At 42.7% G+C, this 20586-nt stretch overlaps 1 protein-coding gene across 2 annotated transcripts in view; it reads right to left on the bottom strand.

Annotated features, from left to right (window-relative positions):
• Positions 1 to 20586, bottom strand: part of EPS15 (epidermal growth factor receptor pathway substrate 15) — a 2462763-nt gene that overhangs the window by 1702894 nt on the left and 739283 nt on the right. For both annotated transcript variants that reach the window (XM_044086083.1, XM_044086082.1), the window contains exon 7: positions 16539 to 16664. In XM_044086083.1, coding sequence (XP_043942018.1) covers positions 16539 to 16664 — 126 coding nt within the window. The remainder of the gene's footprint in view (positions 1 to 16538; positions 16665 to 20586) is intronic.

The following is a 20586-nucleotide window of genomic DNA, read 5'->3' as shown; positions in this document are numbered from 1 at the left end:
CCAGAAGTAGACACAAATCAGGCAGCAACTGTGTGTGCCAAAAAACAAAAGAAAGAATACAAGGTGAAGGACCAGATGAGAAGGCAAGAAATGTGGAAAAAGCATAAATATAGTTGCAAGCATAGAAAACTTCTGAAAGAACCTCATGTTGATCAGGAACAAACGCAGGAATGGTTAAGGAGAGGTGAATTCAAACAAAGAGTTGAAAGGTTATTATTGGCAGCCCAAGATAGTGAGCTATGTGCACACTGGTTTACGAAGTCCATTGCACATGTGGGAGAAACAGACAAATGTAGGTTTTGTAAAACCAAATTGGAAACAGTCACACACCTAGTTGCTGGTTGCTACACAGTAATGGCAGAAGACCTGCATACTGAAAGGCATAATAATGTGGTGAGGCAGTTGCACTGTGGATTTTGCAAACATTATGGCACTGAAGTGGCTGGAAAATACTGGAAACATGACTCACAAAGCATCACAGAAAATGATGAAGTTTATATGACATGGGATTACCCATTACCAATAGTTCAAAAGATAAATGCTATAAAAACAGATATAGTGGTCTAAGAAAGGAAGACAAAAGTAGCACTGATCATTGAAATAGTCACACCCATTGACTACAGTGTCTTGTGTACAGAGACACACACAGTCATAAAATACCAGGATCTGCAGGCAAAAACTAGAGCAATGCGGAAGAAAAATACCCAGACAGTTCCAATAGTAGTAGAAGCAACGGGTCTTATAAAAAAGAATCTATAATCATATATTTAGATATGTTATGAATCCATGTAACCCCGTAAGAATTGCAGGAGTCATTACTGGGCACATTGCGGGTGCTGTGAAGAGCACTTCTAGATGACATCAAGGATTGAAACAATACTAAATTCATGAACTTGAATCATACTTTGACTTAGGAACGCGGTCCATTCCCATCATGGTATGAGAAACCCAAAAGATTTGGAGAAATTAAAAAAGAGAATATTACAGAACAAGAGGAAGAGCAATTGCAGAGTGCTAAAGGGAAAATAAGGCAGTATTTGGATCACATTTATGAGTTTAGGAAGGTTGCTGTTGAGCAAATACTTACTGAAAAAGTACAGTTGTGTACACTTACCATAAATGTAGATGTTCAAGTGTATTCACTGTTGCAGTCATTACATTTGGGTAATCTGCTGGCAGGTTGTCCTCAGTTGGCCTGATTAACAAAGTCTTGGGTCCTGCGTCAGATGCTGTCCCTTCTTCCATGACGTCAGATCATCAGGGGTATAAAACATGCAGCCGATGCCATTTTCATCAGTTTTTCTTGCCCCAGATGTCAGGTGCCCCCCAAATGGGGAGCAAAATATATATATATATATATATATATATATATATATATATATATACACATGTAATTTAGAACACAACAAATATACATCCAAATAAAAGCAAATACACCAAAAAGGCTTTTGAGCATAGTAAAAGAAAGAAGAGGTATAGTAAGAGAAAAACGGGGGGCTGGCGGGTGGGTAACCAGGACTGCAGCAGTGAATACACTCAAACATCTACATTTATGGTAGGTGCACACAACTGTACTATGTTCTTCGTGTTTCACTGTTGCAGTCATTACATTTGGGTAGAATCCCAAAGCTATGGTTGGGAGGATGGAATTACACAGCATTAGGAGCAGCTATAAGGCCCTGCAGGACAGCAGTGGCAAAGCCTGCTTTGGATTTAGAGAAGAGAGGTAAATGGTAATGTTTGGCGAACGTATGAACTGAACTCCAGGTAGCATCTTCTAGAATGTCTCTGGTAGGTACCTCTCTGAGAAAGGCTGCAGAAGTAGATGTAGCCTTGGTGGAATGGGATTGGATTCCCTTGGGAACAGGTTTACCATGGTGCATGTAGTAGAAATGAATACAATGGCTTATCCATTTTGAAATAGTCTGCTTTGAAATAGCCTTTCCCTCTACCCCTGCAGCAAATGCCACCAGTAATTGCTCAAATCTTCTTAAGAGATTTTGTCCTGCTTAAGTAAAATCTTAGTTGTCTGTGTACATCCAATGAATGCAGAATCTGCTCACCCTTGTTTTGTGGATTTGGGAAAAATGTTGGCAGATGAATGGACTGATTAAGAGCCACACTAGATACCACTTTAGGCATAAAGGATAGATTGGTCCTGAGCGTCACCCTGTCTGGGTAAAAGATAATAAAAGGGTCCACTGCCATGAGAGCCTGTAGTTCTGAAATCCTTCTAGCTGAAGTGACTGCTAAAAGAAAAGCTGTCTTCCAAGAGAGAAATTTTATGTCTGCAGTAGCAGCTGGCTCAAAAGGAGGTAGGGTGAGCTTTTCCAACACAAAATTGAGGTCCCATGCAGGAGTTGGTGCTCTCCTAGGAGGTCTTAAATTTTTGGCCCCTCTGAGGTACTGCTTTAGCAGGGGATGAGAAAAGAGGGGAGGCTCTGTGTTGTAATGAGCTGAAATGGCTGAGGCATGTATTTTTACGGAAAGGTAGGCCCTTGTGAAGCATCTCAGTTAAATACTGCAGAATCTGAGGAATATTGGGCATTGCTGTGCTTATTCCTTGTGCTTGGTTCCAGGCACTGAATATTTTCCATTTATCAGCATAAGACTTTCTAGTACTAGGCCTTCTAGCCTCCAAAATGACATCCATCACAGATTTGCTGATAGATGTAACCGGTGAAATTAGTTGATTAGCCATGCTGCAAGATTCAGAGTTTAGAGTCGAGTGTGCAGAATATGATAGTTCTGCTGAGACAGTAGATAAGGTGTCTGGAGGCAGGTACCACGGAGGAAGGTGTGACATATTGCGTAGGAACAGGTACCAGTGTTGATGAGGGCAGTCTGGATCAATCAGAATCATTTTTGTTTTTTCCTGTCTGACTTTTAGTAAGACCTTGGAGAGCAGAGGTGGAGGGGGAAAGGCATAGACTGATAGGTTTTCCTAGCTGAAGGATAGAGCATCCACTTTCCAAGCTTTTTTGTGATGAATTCTTGTGCAGAATTTGTCCAACTGATAGATATTTTTGCCTCACCCCAGAACTATGTCTGGGCTCCCCCATTTGTGTGTCAACATGCTGAAGATTTGTGGATCCAGTTTCCATTTGTGTGGGTCCATAAGATTTCTGCTTAGTTCATCGTGTTTTGCTTTCCTGGCAGGAACTGAGCTTGTAGATGTATTTGATAAGTCAAGGCTGTGTTCCACAAAGCCATGGCTAGTCTGCAAAGGGGGTAGGAATGGGTACCCCCCTGCTTGTTTATGTACATGACTGTGGTGTTGTCTGTCTTTATCAGTAGTTGTCCTGGATGAAGATAGTCCTTGAAGGCTGTCAGAGTTTTCTGTACAGCTAACATCTCTTTCTGGTTGATATAAAGGTGCATTTGATTTGGGCTCCACTGACCCTGAATGCATCTCACTGCCATATGCGCCCCCCCCCCCCCAAGCATAATTTGAAGCGCCCGTTGCCAGGGTTTGTGTGGCAGGGGGTGGAATGAATGACAGTCCCTTGTTTTGGTGACAGGTCTCTGCCCACCATAGGAACTCTTGCTGCAGGCAAGGAATGATAGGAATCATTGCTTCCAGGCTGTGACAATGTTGACTCCAAAAGCTTTTTAGGTACCACTGAAGTTTCCTCATATGCAGTCTTGCATATGGAATTATTAGAATGCAGGAAGCCATGAACCCCAAGGCTTGCAGAATTTGTCTTGCAGATAGCTGGGTTTTTGTGGCCACTTGTTTGAAAAGTTAGACATCAATTGAATTTGTTTTTCTGGCATAAGGTAAGTCATCTGGGCAGTTGTATTCAAGCTTGCACCCAAGAATGTAATTATTTGAGAGGGTACCAGATGCAATTTCTTTTTGTTTATGGTGTACCTTAGACAAGTTAGAAGTCTTTTTACAAACGCCAGATGTTTTAGAAGAGTGTGCTTGTTTTCTGCCTGAATTAGACAATCGTCCAGGTAAGGACAAATTTGAATGTTTCTTTGTCTGCAAAATGCAATTACTGGTGCCAGGCACTTTGTGAAGACCCTGGCCGCAGTAGATAAGCCAAAGGGCAGTGCAGAGAACTGGTTATGCAAATAGCCTGCTTCGAAGCAGAGGTAACTTCTGTAACCTAGCATAGGCAGTAACTGCTGTAGAGTCAGCATCTTGAATTTTGGAATGTCCAGGAATGTACTTAGAATGGTTAAGTCCAGAATAGGACGCCATGATTTGTCTTTTCTGGGTACCAGGAAAAGTCTTGAATAAAAACATTGTGCCTTTTCCGTTTCTGGTACAGGTTGAATAGCCCCCATATTCATGAGGGACATAACTTGTTTTTGGGCCTCTGCCCACTGATTTGGAGGCAGATCTGGCCATCTGTTTGGGACTGGCAACGTGTGGAAATGAAATCTATATCCCTGGGATACTATATTTAAAACCCACTTGTCCTGGGTAATTTGATGCCAGTTTTGTGCATGAAGTGCCAGTTTTCCCCTCAAAGGGGGCTGCCAAAAGATAAGTGCTTGGTGATGGCAGAGGAAAGTCATTGAGACTGTTTACCGTAAGGAGGTACCTTGCTATTTCCAGATTTGGAGGTGGAGCCACCCCATTGTTTTGCTCTGTAAGTTGCTTGTGACTGAAACCTGGAGCCTATGGAGTGTCTGGGTTTGACCCGAGCGGCTCTGGTGGGTACTGGAAAGGACCAATTCTTAGTAGGCCTGTGCCTACTGAACCTGGGTGGCTGCACTTGTAGGAAATCTTTTACAGTTTGCATAGATTTAGCTTTGTCTTCCATCTTTTTCAAAACTTCTTCTGCCTTATTACCAAATAGACTGTCCTGTTGTAAAGGAGCATCCAACAATTTTGCTTTAACATGATCAGGCAGATTTTGCTCCTTGAGCCAAGCATGCCTTCTTATCACAGATCCAGTAACAGCGGCCTTGCAAGAGGCCTCCAAGGAATCAAAACCACACTGCAAAGTATGCTTTCCAACTTGTTCAGCTGAATGAAATAAATCCTGTAACTCTATTTTCCACACAGTCAGAAATCAACATCATTTTCTGTTTAAGTAAGCCCATGACATGCTGCTGATATTTAAGCATATGAAATTGACAATTTAAAGCCCTGATTGCCAATGTTGCAGACGTGTAAACCTTCTTACCCCATCTAGCCAGCGCCCTGGAGTCTCTATCAGAAGGGGTAGGATTTTTAGCAGTAGAAGCCTTAACACCCTTTGGACCCTGAGAAATGGTTTCAGGGTCAGCAGTAAGGTTTTTGAAAAGGAATTTGTGGGAGTCAGGAACTCTGTAATATCTGTCTGGCTTGTTAGGAGCCAGAGGCAGGGAATCAGGAGCCATGCTGGATTCTGAGAAAACATCAACAATGTCTAGGAAGTATAGCCAAAGGCCTATGCTGAGGAAGAAGGAGGAAATCCCTAAGCCTCTTTTTAGATTCTGAGAAATCCTGACTCTCCCAGTGAAAATGCTCCCTTAAAGTATGCAAAGTTTCTCCAAAAGAAAAAATCCTCAGGAGGAGAAGCAGAAGGGATGGATTCTTCTGCATCAGAGTCCTCATAAGGTGGAATAGAGAATTCCTGATCAGAAGAAATCAGAAGAAAAGGAAACCTGATCTGATGATTCATAGTCATTTTGATCATTTGTTTTTTAGGCATACGGGCCTGTACACGTGGCCCAAGCATCGTTTTTTTAGACATAGAAGTTGATTTTGGCCTAGGTTTTGAAGATGGCGTCGGTTTAATACACAAATCTTTAGGCCTGAAAACACCCTCAGAAGCCAGTGCCTGCTCAGCGGCTCAGGACCCATCTAAGGTAGAGACATCCGCGGGTTCAGTACTTAAAGTGTCTCACGGCATACCGGACTCCGAATGGGTCTCAGTAGAGGCCTGCGAATCAAAAGTAGCGGGCATCAGGGGCTGCAAAAGCACCTCACTGTGTACTGGTGAACCGGCGACTGGCTTAGGAGAAGCTTCGTCGACGATTTTGGACCTCAGTCTGTCTCTGTCTTTTTCTTTGCATTTTTTGTTTATTCCAGTAGTCGGAATGCTAACCGACGACATTTCTGGAGAGTTAAATCTTGAGCCAAAATATTTAGATGCAAAAATATACAGACGCTTAATAGTGTGTTGATTAAATTTAGCACAAAACCGACAGCAAGGCACGTTGGGGTCAGGGCCTAGGCAAAGAATACAGTACAAATGAAAACCCTTATGAGGTATTTGCTTCCCACAAGTAATACAATTATTAACTTTTACTGACATTGGTAAGGAGCAAGAAAAAGTTTCCCTAACGGGGTACTTAGCTTTAGGTTGAAGACTTTGGTTCTGAAACTCAAAAACAAAAATTTCAGGAGTCGGCTGACTGGCACTTGCAAACTGCTTCTGCTTCGGGCACCGCACGGCAAGAAAGACTGATGAAAATGGCATCGGCTGCATGATGCTGCCAGATTTAAGGTCCTGAGTTGGCTGTGCAGGATCTGATTGTTTTGTTGGGTCAGCAAGTGAGAAGTTTGAGGCAATATCCATGCTGGACCTTGAGACAAGCTCTTTAGGATTGGGTACCAGTGCTGGTGTGGCCAGTCTGGTGCAATCAATCATTTTTGGCTTCTCTTGCCTGACCTTTATGAGTACTCTGGGAAGGAGAGGCAGTGGGGGAAAAGCATATACTGTTAGATTTTTCCACCTGAATGATAGGGTGTCCACTTTCCATGCTTGTTTGTGATAAATCCTTGTGCAAAATCTCTTCAACTGACAGTTGTGAGGGGAGGCAAATAGATCTATGTCTCGGCATCCCCATTTCTTTATTATCATGCTGAAGACTTGTGGATCCAGTTTCCATTCGTGGGGATCTGTGAGGTTTCTGCTTAGTTCGTCTGCCAGAGTATTTGTTTTTTCTGGCAGGAATTGTGCTTGCAGGTGAACTTGAAAAGCCAATGCTGTGTCCCATAAGGTCATTGCTAGTCTGCAGAGGGGGTAGGAATGTGTACCTCCCTGCTTGTTTATGTACCACATGACCGTAGTGTTGTCCGTCTTTATCAGTAACTGTCCTGGATGAAGCAGGTCCTTGAAAGCTGTCAGGGCATTCTGAAAGTACAGTTTTGTACCTAACATAAATGTAGATGTTCGAGTGCTAATACAGCTGCAGTAATCACAGATGGGGGTTCTCTGCCGTCAGGCGGTCCCTCGGTCGGCCGAATTCCAAAGTCTTGGTCCGGCGTCGGTTGTCGTCGCTGTCTTTTCTGACGTCAGTGAGGCCAGAGTATATAAGACACAGCCGACGCCATGTTCTTCAGTCTTTCTTGCCCCAGATGTCAGGTGCCCCCAAAAGGAAGGCAATACCTAAATATTGCTTATATACATATATAAGCAATGCAATATAATCCAAAATCAGTGGTAGCAAGCAAATAAAACATAGCCGGACAACCCAGTCAGGTAGTATGAAGAGGTTGCTAGGCCTCATGCCTTTACCAAGTGGGGAAGGAGGGAGTGAAACCTGTACTGCAGCTGTATTAGCACTCGAACATCTACATTTATGGTAGGTACAAAACTGTACTATGTTCATCGTGCATACAGCTGCAGTAATCACAGATGGGTAGAATCCCAAAGCTATGTACTGGGTGGTAGGTACTAGGAGGAACTGGGTTGAGCCAGAATGCCCTGCAAAACAGCAGTGGCAAAACCTGCTCTTGTTCTGGAATATAAAGGCAGATGGTAGTGTTTTGTGAAGGTATGTACAGAACTCCAAGTGGCTGCCTCCAAAATATCTTTGGTAGGAACTCCTCTGAGGAAGGCTGTAGAGGTAGCTGTGGCCCTGGTGGAGTGTGATCTGATACCTGCAGGAACAGATTTCCCATGATAGGAGTAACAAAACCGTATGCAGTGGCATATCCACTTTGAAATAGTCTGTTTTGTAACTGGCTTCCCTTGAGCCCCTACAGCATAGGACACAAAGAGTTGTTCTGATTTCCTGAAGGACTTTGTTCTGTCCAAATAATAACGAAGCTGCCTATGGATGTCTAAGGAGTGTAGCAGCCTTTCCCCTTTGTTTTGAGGATTGAGGTAAAAGGTGGGTAGGTGTATGGCTTGATTTAAAGCTACCCTGGATACCACTTTAGGCATAAATGATGGGTTGGTATGAAGGGAAACCCTGTCCTGATGGAAAATGAGAAAGGGCTGCACCGCCATGAGGGCCTGAAGTTCAGAAACCCTATGAGCAGAAGTGATGGCCAGAAGGAAGGCTGTCTTCCAGGACAAATATTGCAAATCTGTTGAGGCAGCTGGTTCAAAAGGAGGCAATGTTAATTTTTCTAGTATGTAATTAAGATCCCAGGCTGGTATTGGTTGTTTCCTTGGTGGTCTTATATTCTTAGCCCTCTGAGGAACTGTCGTAAGAGTGGGTGAGAAAATAAAGGAGGATCAGTGTTGAATTCTGCAGAGATGGCTGAGGCATGGATTTTTATGGAAGAAAAAGAAAGTCCATTGTTCAATAGCTCCGCTAGGTACTGTAATACCTGAGGCAAGTTCAGTTTTCTATGGTCCTGGCCTTTTTTCTCATTCCAAGAGCAAAACCGCTTCCATTTTGCGGAGTAAGCTTTTCTTGTAGCTGGCCTTCTGGCCTCCAAAATGACATCCTGTACCTCCTTGGAGAGTAGGTTCTGTTGTGGTGTTAAGGAATTTTCCATGCAGCGAGATTGAGTGTTTTCAGCTGACTGTGAAGAGTTTTGTAGCTGTGTTAAGTCAGCAGAAGAGGCATTAGAGGCAGGGACCAGGGAGGAGAATGTGTTAGGCTCCTCAGGAGTGGGTACCAGTGTTGCCTTGGCCAATCTGGAGCAATCAGTATCATCTTCGGTTTGTCTGTTCTTGCTTTCAATAGCACCTTGGGCAGAAGAGGCAGAGGTGGGAATGCATAAACTGTCCATGCTGTCCAACTGAATGAAAGGGCGTCCACTCTCCAGGCCTTTGGGTGAAAAGTCTTTGAACAAAACTTTTCCAATTGATGATTCCTGTGGGAGGCAAAAAGATCTATGTCTGGCCTCCCCATGCTTGGATTATTTCTGCAAACACCTGAGGATGTAACTTCCATTCGTGTGGATCTGTCATTTTTCTGCTTAGATTGTCTGCCAGTGTGTTTTCCAATCCTGGCAAGTACTGTGCTTGAAGTTCGATTTGTCTTTCCAGAGCCAAGTTCCAAAGAGTCATGGCTAGTCTGCACAAGGGTTATGAATGTGTTCCTCCTTGTTTGTTTATGTACCACATTACCGTGGTGTTGTCTGTTCTTATCAGTAATTGTCCTGGATGCAGGAAGTCCTTGAAAGCTGTAATTGCATTTATTACTGCTAGCATTTCTTTTGATTGATGTGAAGGTGTTTTTCTTTTGGGACCATTTGCCCTGAATGCACCTGTTCGTCATGTGCGCCCAGGCGTAGTCTGAGGTGGTTATGACTTGTTTTGCTTGAGGCTTGCAGAATGGGAGGCCTTTGTTTGCTTGACATGCTTGGGCCCACCATAGAAATTCCTTTTGCAAACATGGAATTATTGGTATTATTGTTTCCAAACTGTGACTGTGTTGAGACCATAGGTTTTTTAGGTACCATTGAAGTTTCCTCATATGCAGCTTTGCAAATGGGGTTAATAGAATGCAAGATGCCATGAATCCCAGAGCCTGCAGGATTTTCCTTGCAGTAAGCCTGGTATTTTTGCTAGTATTTTGAAGTACTGAGATAGTTGCCCTTGTTTTTCTGGTGTAAGGTAGGCCATCTGGGTGTTTGTGTCCAAGTGGCACCCAGGAAAGTTATTTTCTGGGATGGTGTTAGCCTTGATTTCTCTTTGTTGATTGTATATCCCAGAGAAAGCAGTAACCGTGTCACATATGCCAGATGTTCCAGAAGTATATTCTTGCTGTCGGCTTGGATCAGGCAGTCGTCCAGATAAGGGTAGATTTGTATCCCTTGAAGTCTGCAGTAGGCAATCACTGATGCCAGGCACTTTGTGAATACTCTGGGTGCAGTAGATAAGCCAAAGGGCAATGCAGAGAATTGATAGTGGATTGAACCTGCAAGAAATCTGAGGTATCTTCTGCAGCTTTGTCTGATTGGGACATGCAGGTATGCCTCCTTGAGGTCCAATGTTACCAGCCAGAACTCCTTGCCCAGCATGGGAAGAAGCTGCTGTAATGTGAGCATCTTGAATTTTGGTACGATTAGAAATGTGTTTAGGGTGGATAAGTCCAAAATGGGTCTCCAGTTGGTTCCTTTCCTTGGTACCAGGAAAAGTCTTGAATAAAAACCTTGACCTTGTTGGTGAGTAGGTACCTCTTGAATAGCTTGCATGCTTATGAGCTTTGAAATTTGCAGTTGTGCCTCTGCCCTTTGATTTTGTGGCAGGTTTGGCATGCCTCTCATTTTTGGAAGAGTGTGAAATTGAAATTTGTAGCCTCTGTTTATAATGTCCAGGATCCATTTGTCTGTTGTGACAATATGCCAATTGCTTGCCAATAGTGCTAGTTTTCCTCCCAAAGGTGCTGCCAGCTGAGACATGCTTGGCTTGGAAATGAGGGAGTCATTGGGTTTGCTTCCTGTATTGTTGTGCACTGTCTTCGCCACCTCTTGGTGCTGGAGTTTGCCATTGTCGGCCTCTATATGATCCTTGTGATTGCCCTCTGCCCCTTGTGCGTCTGTATCTACCTCTTTGGGGCTTGTCAGTGGCTGGAAAGGACCAGTTTTTTGAAGGCCAATTTCTGCTAAAATGTGGTGGTTGGACCTGTAAGAAAGCTTTGACAGTTTGCATAGACTTGGCTTTTTCTTCCATTTTCCGTAGTATCTCCTCAGCATTAGTACCAAACAGCACATCCTTTTGTAAAGGAGCATCTAGAAGTTTAGCTTTCACATGATCAGGTAAATTTTGTTCCCTAAACCAGGCGTGTCTGCGAATGACTGATCCTGTAGCTGCCGCTCTACTTGAGGCCTCTAGGGCATCATAACCACATTGTAAAGTGTGTTTACCCACTTGTTCTGCACTATGCATTATATCCTGTAACTCCTTTAAATCTTGTTGCTCAGGTTGAGACATTTTGTTCCTCAACTGTGATAACAGGAACTGTTGATATTTAAGCATATGAAACTGACAATTTAAAGCCCTCATGGCTAGGGTGGCCGAGGTATATACCTTTTTCCCCCACCTTTCCAAAGATCTTGATTCCCTTTCTGCAGGAAGTGGATTTTTGGCAGTGGAGGCTTTCAATCCCTTGGGGCCTTGTGAAATGGTTTCAGGGTCAGCATTATGGCTTTTGAAGAGAAATTGGTGAGAGCTGGGTACTCTAATACCTATCAGGTTTGACTGGTGCAGGAGGCAGAGAATGCGGGTTAAGACAAGCCTCGAATAGACATCATCCAGTATGTCCAAAACAGGGGGTATAGCCAGAGGTCTGTGTTGAGGTAACAAAAGAAATTCCCTAAGTCTTTTCTTGGAATCTGAAAAGTCTTGGCCTTCCCAATGGAAGTGTTCCCTCAAGGTGTGTAAGGTTTCCCCAAAGGAAAAATCCTCAGGAGGGGATACAGAGGGAATGGACTGTTCTGCATCCGAATCCTCAAAAGGAGAGTAAGAGTGTTCCTCTGCATCAGAATGCTCTGATAAAATGGATCCCTGATCAGAAGAGGGAGAATCTTCCTCCACTCTGGGTCTCTTGTCTGGAGGGGGTTGAGAACCTTTGATAAGAGTAATTAAATCCTCAGCCATTCTAAGCATCTGTTTTTTAGGCATGGGACCTGGAGATGGGCCCTGTACAACAGGCCTCATGGGCTGCCTGGCTGCTTTGGATTTAGTAAAGGCCTTAATTGAAAAAGAAGATGAGGGCCTAAATACACCATGGGTGGAGGTGGACCTGTCCACATTAGTAGGCTCAACATTAGCAGAGGCTTCGGTTGTAGTCTGGGAAAGGGCCGAAGACCCAGCGGTCTCGGGTACAGAGGACACCGCCAAAGAAGTGTCGTCGGTAGTCAGGGACTGCAAAGGCGTCTCGCTGAGAACCGGACCACGTGTAGCCTGTTTTGGCGTGGTGTCGGCGCGGGCCTCGCTTGTCAGTCCTTTTCCTTGTGTTTTTTGGTCAAAACGGTAGTCGGAGTGTCCGACATTTTATAATCAAAAGCTTTACCAAAGTAGTGCTGGGCGAACTCCGCCACGCTTAATAGTGCTTATTGAAGGTAGCGCAAAAGCTACAGCCCGAGACGTCGTGGTCTGGGCCCAAACAAGGTATGCAGCGGGAATGGAAATCCTTATGCGGTATTTGCTTCCCACAAGAAATACAATTATTAACTTTTTCTGACATCGGTCTGAGGCAGAAAAGTTTCCCCAACGGGGTACTTAGCTTTAATGAAGACTTCGGATTCCAAAATATTCGTAATTCAGGAGCTGGCCGACCGGCACTTGCGAACTGCTTCTGCTTCGGGCACCGCGTGGCAAAAAAGACTGAAGAACATGGCGTCGGCTGTGTCTTATATACTCTGGCCTCACTGACGTCAGAAGAGAAAGCGACGACAACCGACGCCAGACCAAGACTTTGGAATTCGGCCGACCGAGGGACCGCCTGACAGCAGAGAACCCCCATCTGTGATTACTGCAGCTGTATGCACGATGAACATCAGCTAGCATCTCTTTTTGATTGATGTGAAGATGCATCTGGTTTGCAGGCCATGTGCCCTGAATACATTTTCCTGCCATATGGGCCCCCCAGGCATAATCTGATGCATCCGTTGTCAGTGTCTGTCTGGCTGTGGGTAAACTGAATGGCAGACCCTTGTTGTGGTGACAGGCTTCTTCCCACCATCGAAACTCCTGTTGTAGGTAAGGAATGAGTGCAATTACTGTCTCCAGGCTGTGGCAATGCTGAGTCCAAACACTTTTCAGATACCACTGTAGTTTCCTCATATGCAGTCTGGCATATGGAATTAGTAGAATGCAGGATGCCATGAAACCCAAGGCCTGCAGGATTTTCCTTGCAGATAAGAGGGTTTTTGTTGCCAATTTCTTGAAGTAAGTAGTCAGTTGTTTTTGCTCGTCTGGTGTGAGATAAGCCATCTGGGCAGTTGTATTTAAGCTTGCACCCAGGAATATTATCTCTTGAAAGGGCACTAGTTTTGATTTCTTTTCATTTACTGTGTACCCTAGGCCAACTAGTAATCTTTTTACAAATGCCAGATGCTTTAGAAGAGTGTCTTTCTTCTCTGCTTGAACTAGGCAGTCGTCCAAGTAGGGATATATTTGAATTCCTCTTTGTCTGCAAAACGCAATTACTGGTGCCAGGCATTTTGTGAAGACCCTGGGCGCAGTAGATAAGCCAAAGGGCAGTGCAGAAAATTGGTGATGCATTGAGCCAGCTATGACTCTGAGGTATCTTCTGCAAGAATGTTTGATTGGGACATGCAGGTATGCCTCTTTTAGGTCCAAAGTTACGAGCCAAGCCCTCTTGCCCAGCATGGGCAGTAGCTGCTGTAGAGTCAACATCTTGAATTTTGGAACTTCCAGAAACGTATTTAGTATAGACAGATTCAGTATTGGTCTCTAGGTTTTGTCCTTCCTGGGTACTAGGAAAAGTCTAGAGTAAAATCCTTGCCCCTGCTCTTGTTGTGGTACTTACTGAATGGCCCTCATGTCCATGAGGGCTGTAATTTGCTTTTGTGCCTCTACCCCTTGATTGTGTGGCAGGTCTGGCATATCCTTTGATCTTGGTAGAGTGTGAAAATGGAACCTGTAGCCTTGGGACACTATGTTCAGGACCCATTTGTCTTGGGTAACCATTTGCCAATTTGATGAAAAAAGTGCTTGTTTTCCCCCTAAGGGGGCTGTCAAAAGAAAACTGTTTGGAACTGGTAGAGGAAAGTCATTGGGACTGTTTCCTGTAAGGTTGTGATTTGTCTTCTCCGCTTTTGGAGGTAGGAGCACCCCATTGTTTAGGCTTGTATGAGCCTTGGGGCGGAGATCTGCCTCTAGGACGCCTGTATCTGCCTCTTTGTGGTCTGTCTGAGACAGGAAAGGACCAATTTTTAGAAGGCCAGTTCCTGCTAAACCTGGCTGGTTGTACCTGTAAGAAATCCTTGACTGTTTGCATGGATTTTGCTTTATCCTCCATTTTTTTCAACACCTCTTCTGCTTTAGTACCAAACAAAGTATCATGCTGTAATGGTGCATCTAATAATTTTGCTTTAACATGATCAGGCAGATTCTGTTCCTTTAACCAAGCATGCCTTCTAATAACAGAACCTGTAACAGCGGCCCTGCAAGAGGCCTCTACTGAATCATAACCACATTGCAAAGTATGCTTTCCCACTTGTTCAGTTGCATGCAATAAATCCTGCAATTCCTTGTTCTTTGAACATTCAGTATTTGTCGACATTTTCTGTTTAAGTAGTGACATTAAATATTGCTGATATTTAAGCATACGAAACTGACAATTTAAAGCCCTTACAGCCAGGGTGGCAGAAGTGTAAACTTTTTCCCCCCATCTGTCTAGAGCCCTAGAATCCCTATCAGAGGGGACAGGGTTTTTTGCAGTGGAAGCTTTAACCCCCTTGGGACCCTAAGATATAGTTTCTGGGTCAGCAGCGGGGTTTTTATATAGGAATCTATGAGAATACGGGACCCTGTAGTATCTGTCTGGCTTAGCAGGTGCAGGGGGTAAAGATCAGGGGACAGACCGGACTCTGAAAATACATCATCTACAATGTCTAGAACAAGTGGAATAGCCAGGGGTCTGTGCTGAGGAAGAAGCAGAAAGTCTCTGAGCCTTTTCTTAGATTCAGAATAATCTTGGTTCTCCCAGTGGAAATGCTCCCTCATAGTATGCAGTGTTTCCCCAAAAGAATAGTCCTCAGGAGGAGAGGATGAAGGAATGGATTCTTCAGCATCAGAATCCTCATAGGGAAGCATAAAGTAATCCTGTTCAGAAGAGGAATCAGAGGAAATAAATACCTGATCAGAAGAATCATACTCTGTCTCTTGTCTAGGCCTCTTATCAGGTGGGGTTGGGAGCCCCTGATCAAAGTAATTAGGTCTTCGGCCATTTTGAGCATCTGTTTTTTAGGCATGGAAGTCTGAATAGGAGAATTCTGTACTTGTTTCTTTGTCTTTAGAGCTGCTTTAGTCTTTGTCTTTGAAGCTAAAGAAGGCTTAATATATAGTTGTGTAGGTCTGAAGACACCCTCAGAAGCCGATGCCTGCTCAGCGGCTCCGGACCCACCTGAGGGAGTGATTTCCAAGTGTCCAATACCTTGAGTATCCAGAAGACCAGTTGGCTCCACTTGGGAGTTGGTAGCGGTGTGTGGCTCTGAGGTAGCGGGCGCCAGGGGCTGCGAAAGCGCCTCACTGAGAACTGGCGACTGGCCTAGTAGAGGCTTCGTCGTCAGTTTTGGACCTCAGATGCCTATCCGTGTCCTTCTCCTTGCGTTTTTTGTAAACTCCGGTTGTCGGCTGTTCCGACGGCATTATATAATTAAATCTTCGGCAAAAGTAATGAAATGCGTAATCGAACTGATGCTTGATCTTGCGTTGGTTAAATCTAGCACAAAACCGACAGCTAGCAACGTTGTGATCAGGGCCTAGGCAAGGAATACATTAAGAGTGAAAATCCTTATGAGGTATTTGCTTCCCACAAGAAATACAATTGTTAACTTTTTCTGACATCGGTCTGGAGCAAGAAAAAAGTTTCCCCAAGGGGGTACTTAGCTTTAATGAAGACTTCGGTTCTGAAATTCGGATTTGAAAATCTCAGGAGTCGGCTGACCGGCACTTGCGAACTGCTTTTGCTTCAGGCACCGCGCGGCAAGAAAGACTGAAGAAAATGGCGTCGGCTGCATCTTTTATACCCCTGGCACACTGACATCAGGGAAGAGGCGACAGAAACAGACGCCAGACCTAGACTTTGGAATTCTGGCCGACTGAGGGTAGCCTGCCAGCAGGATAACCCAAGAGTAATGACTGCAACAGTGAAACACGATGAACATCTGCATAAGCGGTAGAAAAGAACCAATGTCCTCAGGGCAAACCACACTCTCCTAGTGTGCAGGAGGATGTCACAGCATTTGTCAATGGGAAACACATACCCCTGTGCAGAAAGCTTCTGAAATAAAATGTTGAACTGGAAGGGAAGAGAGGATAAACTCAATTACTGACCCACTGAGGTGGTCCTTGATACTAGCATGAAGCACTGCTTTTTGTAATACATTGAATGGAAGAAATTTTACACTAACAAAGATCTTCATTTACCAATAATGATTGTAACTCATACAAAACAGCTATTATCTCATGACACAAAATGAAATAAAATAATAATGTGAGGTGGTGGTGTGCCAGCCTTTATTAATTCAACTTGTTGACTTAGTAAAATGCTGCCATACCACCAAGCTCACGTTTTTATTTTATTTTCCAAAGATGGAATACATGGTAACAAATACAACTTCAAAAAAGATAAGCAAATAGCAATGTGTCATATGAATGCCACACATCATTTTCAATTACCTCTGAACTACAAATTACATTAAGAAAGCTTACCCTTCCTAAAACATCTACAGGCAGCTTGGAGTTTATTAACACAGGTTTGACTTTCTCTCCTGAAAGCACTCCATTCACAGGATTCAAACTGTCAAAAATGACATCAAACTTTGCCTTCTCTTCCACCTGTAGAAAAACAATACAAATGACATGAAGAAAGCTTTCCTCAGATAATGCACTTCCAACTCTAAATGATTAAGCTACTACAGCAGAGTTCCCAACCAAAATGCTTGCGGATCTACAGTGCAATGGAAAAGTATTTTCCCCTCTTCCTGATTTCTTATTTTTTTGCATGTTTGTCACACTTAAATATTTCAGATCATCAAACAAATATAAATTTTAAACAAAGATAACCCAAGTAAACACAAAATTTAGTTTTAAGTGATGATTTTATTTATTAAGGAAAAAAAAAACTATCTAAACCTACATGGCCTTATGTGAAAAAGTAATTACTCCTTAAACTTAATAACTGGTTGTGCCACCCTTAGCAGCAACAAATGCAATCAAGTGTTTGCAATAACTGGCAATGAGTCTTTCACATCACTGCTGAGGAATTTTGGCCCACTCTTCTTTGCAGAATTGTTTTAATTCAGCCATATTGGAGGGTTTCCGAGCATGAACCGCCTTTTTAAGGTCATGCCACAGCATCTCAATTGGATTCAAGTCTGGACTTTGACTAGGCCACTCAAAACCTTCATTTTGTTTTTTTTTTTAAGCCATTCAGAGGTGGACTTACTAGTGCGTTTTGGATCATTACCCTGCTGCCGAACCCAAGTGCGCTTCAGCTTAAGGTTACAAACTGATGGCCAGACATTCTTCTTCAGGATTTATCAGTAGAGAGCAGAATTCATGATTCTATCAATCACAGCAAGTCATCCAGGTCCAGAAGCAGCAAAGCAGCCCCAGACCATCACACTACCACCACCAAGTTTGACTGTTGGCATGATGTTCTTTTTCTGAAATGCTATGTTACTTTTACACCAGATGTAACAGGACACACACCTCCTAAAAAGTTCAACTTTTGTTTCATCAGTCCATAGAATATTTTCCCAAAAGTCTTGGGGATCATCAAGATGTTTTTTGGCAAAAGTGACACGAGCCTTTATGTTTTTTTTTGGTCAACAGTGGTTTTTGCCTTGGAACTCTGCCATGCATGCCATTTTTGCCCATTCTCTTTCTTATGGTTGAGTCATGAACACTGACCTTAACTGAGGCAAGTGAGGCCTGCAGTTCTCTAGATATGGTTCTGGATTCTTTTGTGACCTCTTGGATGAGTCGTCGCTGTGCTCTTTGGGTAATTCCTATAGACCAGTCACTCCTGGGAAGGTTCACCACTGTTCCATGTTTTCTCCATTTGTGGATAATGGCTCTCACTGTGGTTCACTGGAGTCCCAATGCTTTAGAAATGGCTTTGTAACCTTTTCCAGACTGATAGATGTCAATTACTTTGTTTCTTATCTGCTCCGGAATTTCTTTAGATCGCGGCATGATGTCTTTCTTTTTGGGATCTTTTGGCCTACTTCACTTGTCTGACAGGTTCTATTTAAGTTATCTCTTGATTCAACAGGTCTGGCAGTAATCAGGCCTGGGCGTGGCTAGTGAAATTGAACTGAGCTTTCCCAAAAATGTGATTAACCACAGTTACTTCATGATTTAACAAGGGGGGCAATTACTTTTTCACATAGGACCATGTAGGTTTGGATAGTTTTTGTTTTCCTTAATAAATAAAATCATTGCCTAAAAACTGCATTTTGTGTTTACTTGGATTATCTTTGTCTAATATTTAAATTGGTTTGATGATCTGAAACATTTAAGTGTGACAAACATGCAAAGAAATAAGAAATCAGGAAGGGGACAAATACTTTTTCATTGCACTGTAGGTTCAGTTAAAAGTCCAGGTGACAGACAGCCAGGAAAGCAGGAAGGAAAATTTGAAGGAATGATGGCTCTCTTCACTCAAGGAATGGGTACAGGTTTCTGTACTGCATGACAGATCTACTAACAATCCATCACCCTCCCCCGATCCCCTGGGAGAAGGGAGGCTTACATGAGGCAAGCAGCAATGTGTGGTAAGTGTATACATCTAAACAGAAAGACATGTATACATTTCCTACACAAACATCGTAATGTGCTGGTTATAAGGAAAAGAGTCAACTACACAGGGTAAAAACAGAAAAGTTGAATTCTACAATGCAAGGGTCCCTGATCAGTCTTCACCAGTCTCCCTAGCAAGGAAATGATTAAGGCAGTGGGCAGCAGCGACTCAAGGCTTTGAAAATTAAAGGAGGGAGAGTATGACAAAAACTTGAAAAAAAATCTGACATTGCACACCTTTCCTAAGTGAAGTTTAACCCAATACTAAGTAGCACAGCTTGCTGTGAATTTTAAGGACTACATACAATAATAATACATATGTAACATGAGTATTAGCATATTAGAACACTTTTCCAATACATCAGTACATTAGAACAATTCTCACGATTATGAAAAAGTTTAAAATGTTTTTAAAATGTACAAAAATAAGAGAAACAACCAACAAAAAGGCAGATACAAGACAATAGAAATGCTGTTTTCACTAATTACCTCTAAATAATAATAACCTCTGAAAGCAAAAACAAAAATCATACAATGTACTTCAAACAGGTCTACATCAGAAAATTCAGTCAAAACCATCACAAATCCTGTGTTATTTTTTGAAAGTCACCAATTCCCAACATCTCAATTGAGCACATTTAAATTGAAGTACTTTCTATATAACCTCACTGTATGCACAACCCAGGGAACTCTGCACAGAGGGCTGTTGACTGTAAAAAATCAAATTACTTTTCTACATCTGCATCACAAGTCAAGAAAAGTCTCTTGTCAATTCATATTAGTGTAACAAGTACTAATTAAACTATTCCAAGAGAAAAGTAGAAACAATCACTCAGATAACAATCAAGTAAAATATAAATAGAAGAAAAAAATAAGCAAGCAACCAAAGAGACTGGAAAATGCCTAGCCAAATACACTGAAAGAAGACATTATAAGTTCTTGCCAGTCTACTCACACACATAATAATGCATTTTCCAAAATGAAAAGGGTCATACATGATAATCTCAGTATGAACTTGTGTCTACCCATCAAGTCATCAAGACTAGCCTTAAAAGTAGCCAAAGTATCACTTTGTTTAACTTAGAACAGTAATTTATTCCACTTGCTGAGAATGTGTTGAGTTAGAAGACTATCCCACCAGCACGCCTGGTTTATTTGCTGGTGACCACTTTAGGTCCCTACTGTGGATGTTTGCAAGCTACTATTTTAGCAAAAAATAGGAAATCAGACAGGACTGTGTCTGTCATGGCTATAAAAATAGAAATGTGGTCACCTCAGGGTGATAACTGGGGCAACAATGTGGGCAGATGGAGTAAAGTTAGAACTAAATTTGCTAACATACTGGCAATATCCTTGGGATTGTAAAGAATAACACTATTGAACTCAATACACTGAACATCCTTCCTTAATTTCCTGACATAAATGAAAACATCTGCAGTTTTCTTTAGAATCTGTAACAGCCTTAAGCCTGAATATTTTCTAATAGAGCTCTTAAGTTTCTTACTGGTATGTTTCACTGTAGTCTTATGCAACTGGAGAGTGGGGATTTCTTACAACTTTTCATTACTTTAGCTCATTTCTTACACAGTTTATTTGTATGCGAATTCTACCAGAGAGTTTTATTAACTAATTTACCATTAAATTTAAGGCAGATAATGATTTCCTATGCAGCTGTTCAGGTGCCGGTAAAAGTTAAGAGGTGAATGCTGACCCTTCTCAGCTGTGTCCAGCTGTGGAGTATTGTTGGAATTTCTGAGTATAATTTCTACATGTTTATTTGCCCTGGAAGTGCCTAAGGTGGTGTCATTTTGTAGCTGATGGTACATGACAGAGTAGATGACTGATATGTGGAAAGGTTTAACCAGGAATGATGAGATATGCAGTTGGATGGGGGACAGATGGGGACTAGGATGGTAAGGACCAGGTCAAGGATATTTGAGTCTTAACTGGGTAG

This window comes from Protopterus annectens, chromosome 10.part0 (assembly GCF_019279795.1).
Source record: "Protopterus annectens isolate FY-2018-M chromosome 10.part0, PAN1.0, whole genome shotgun sequence".
Taxonomy (NCBI): Eukaryota; Metazoa; Chordata; order Ceratodontiformes; family Protopteridae; genus Protopterus; species Protopterus annectens.
Note: the sequence above shows the minus strand (reverse complement) of the source record. Positions and strands in the feature narration are given on the sequence as shown.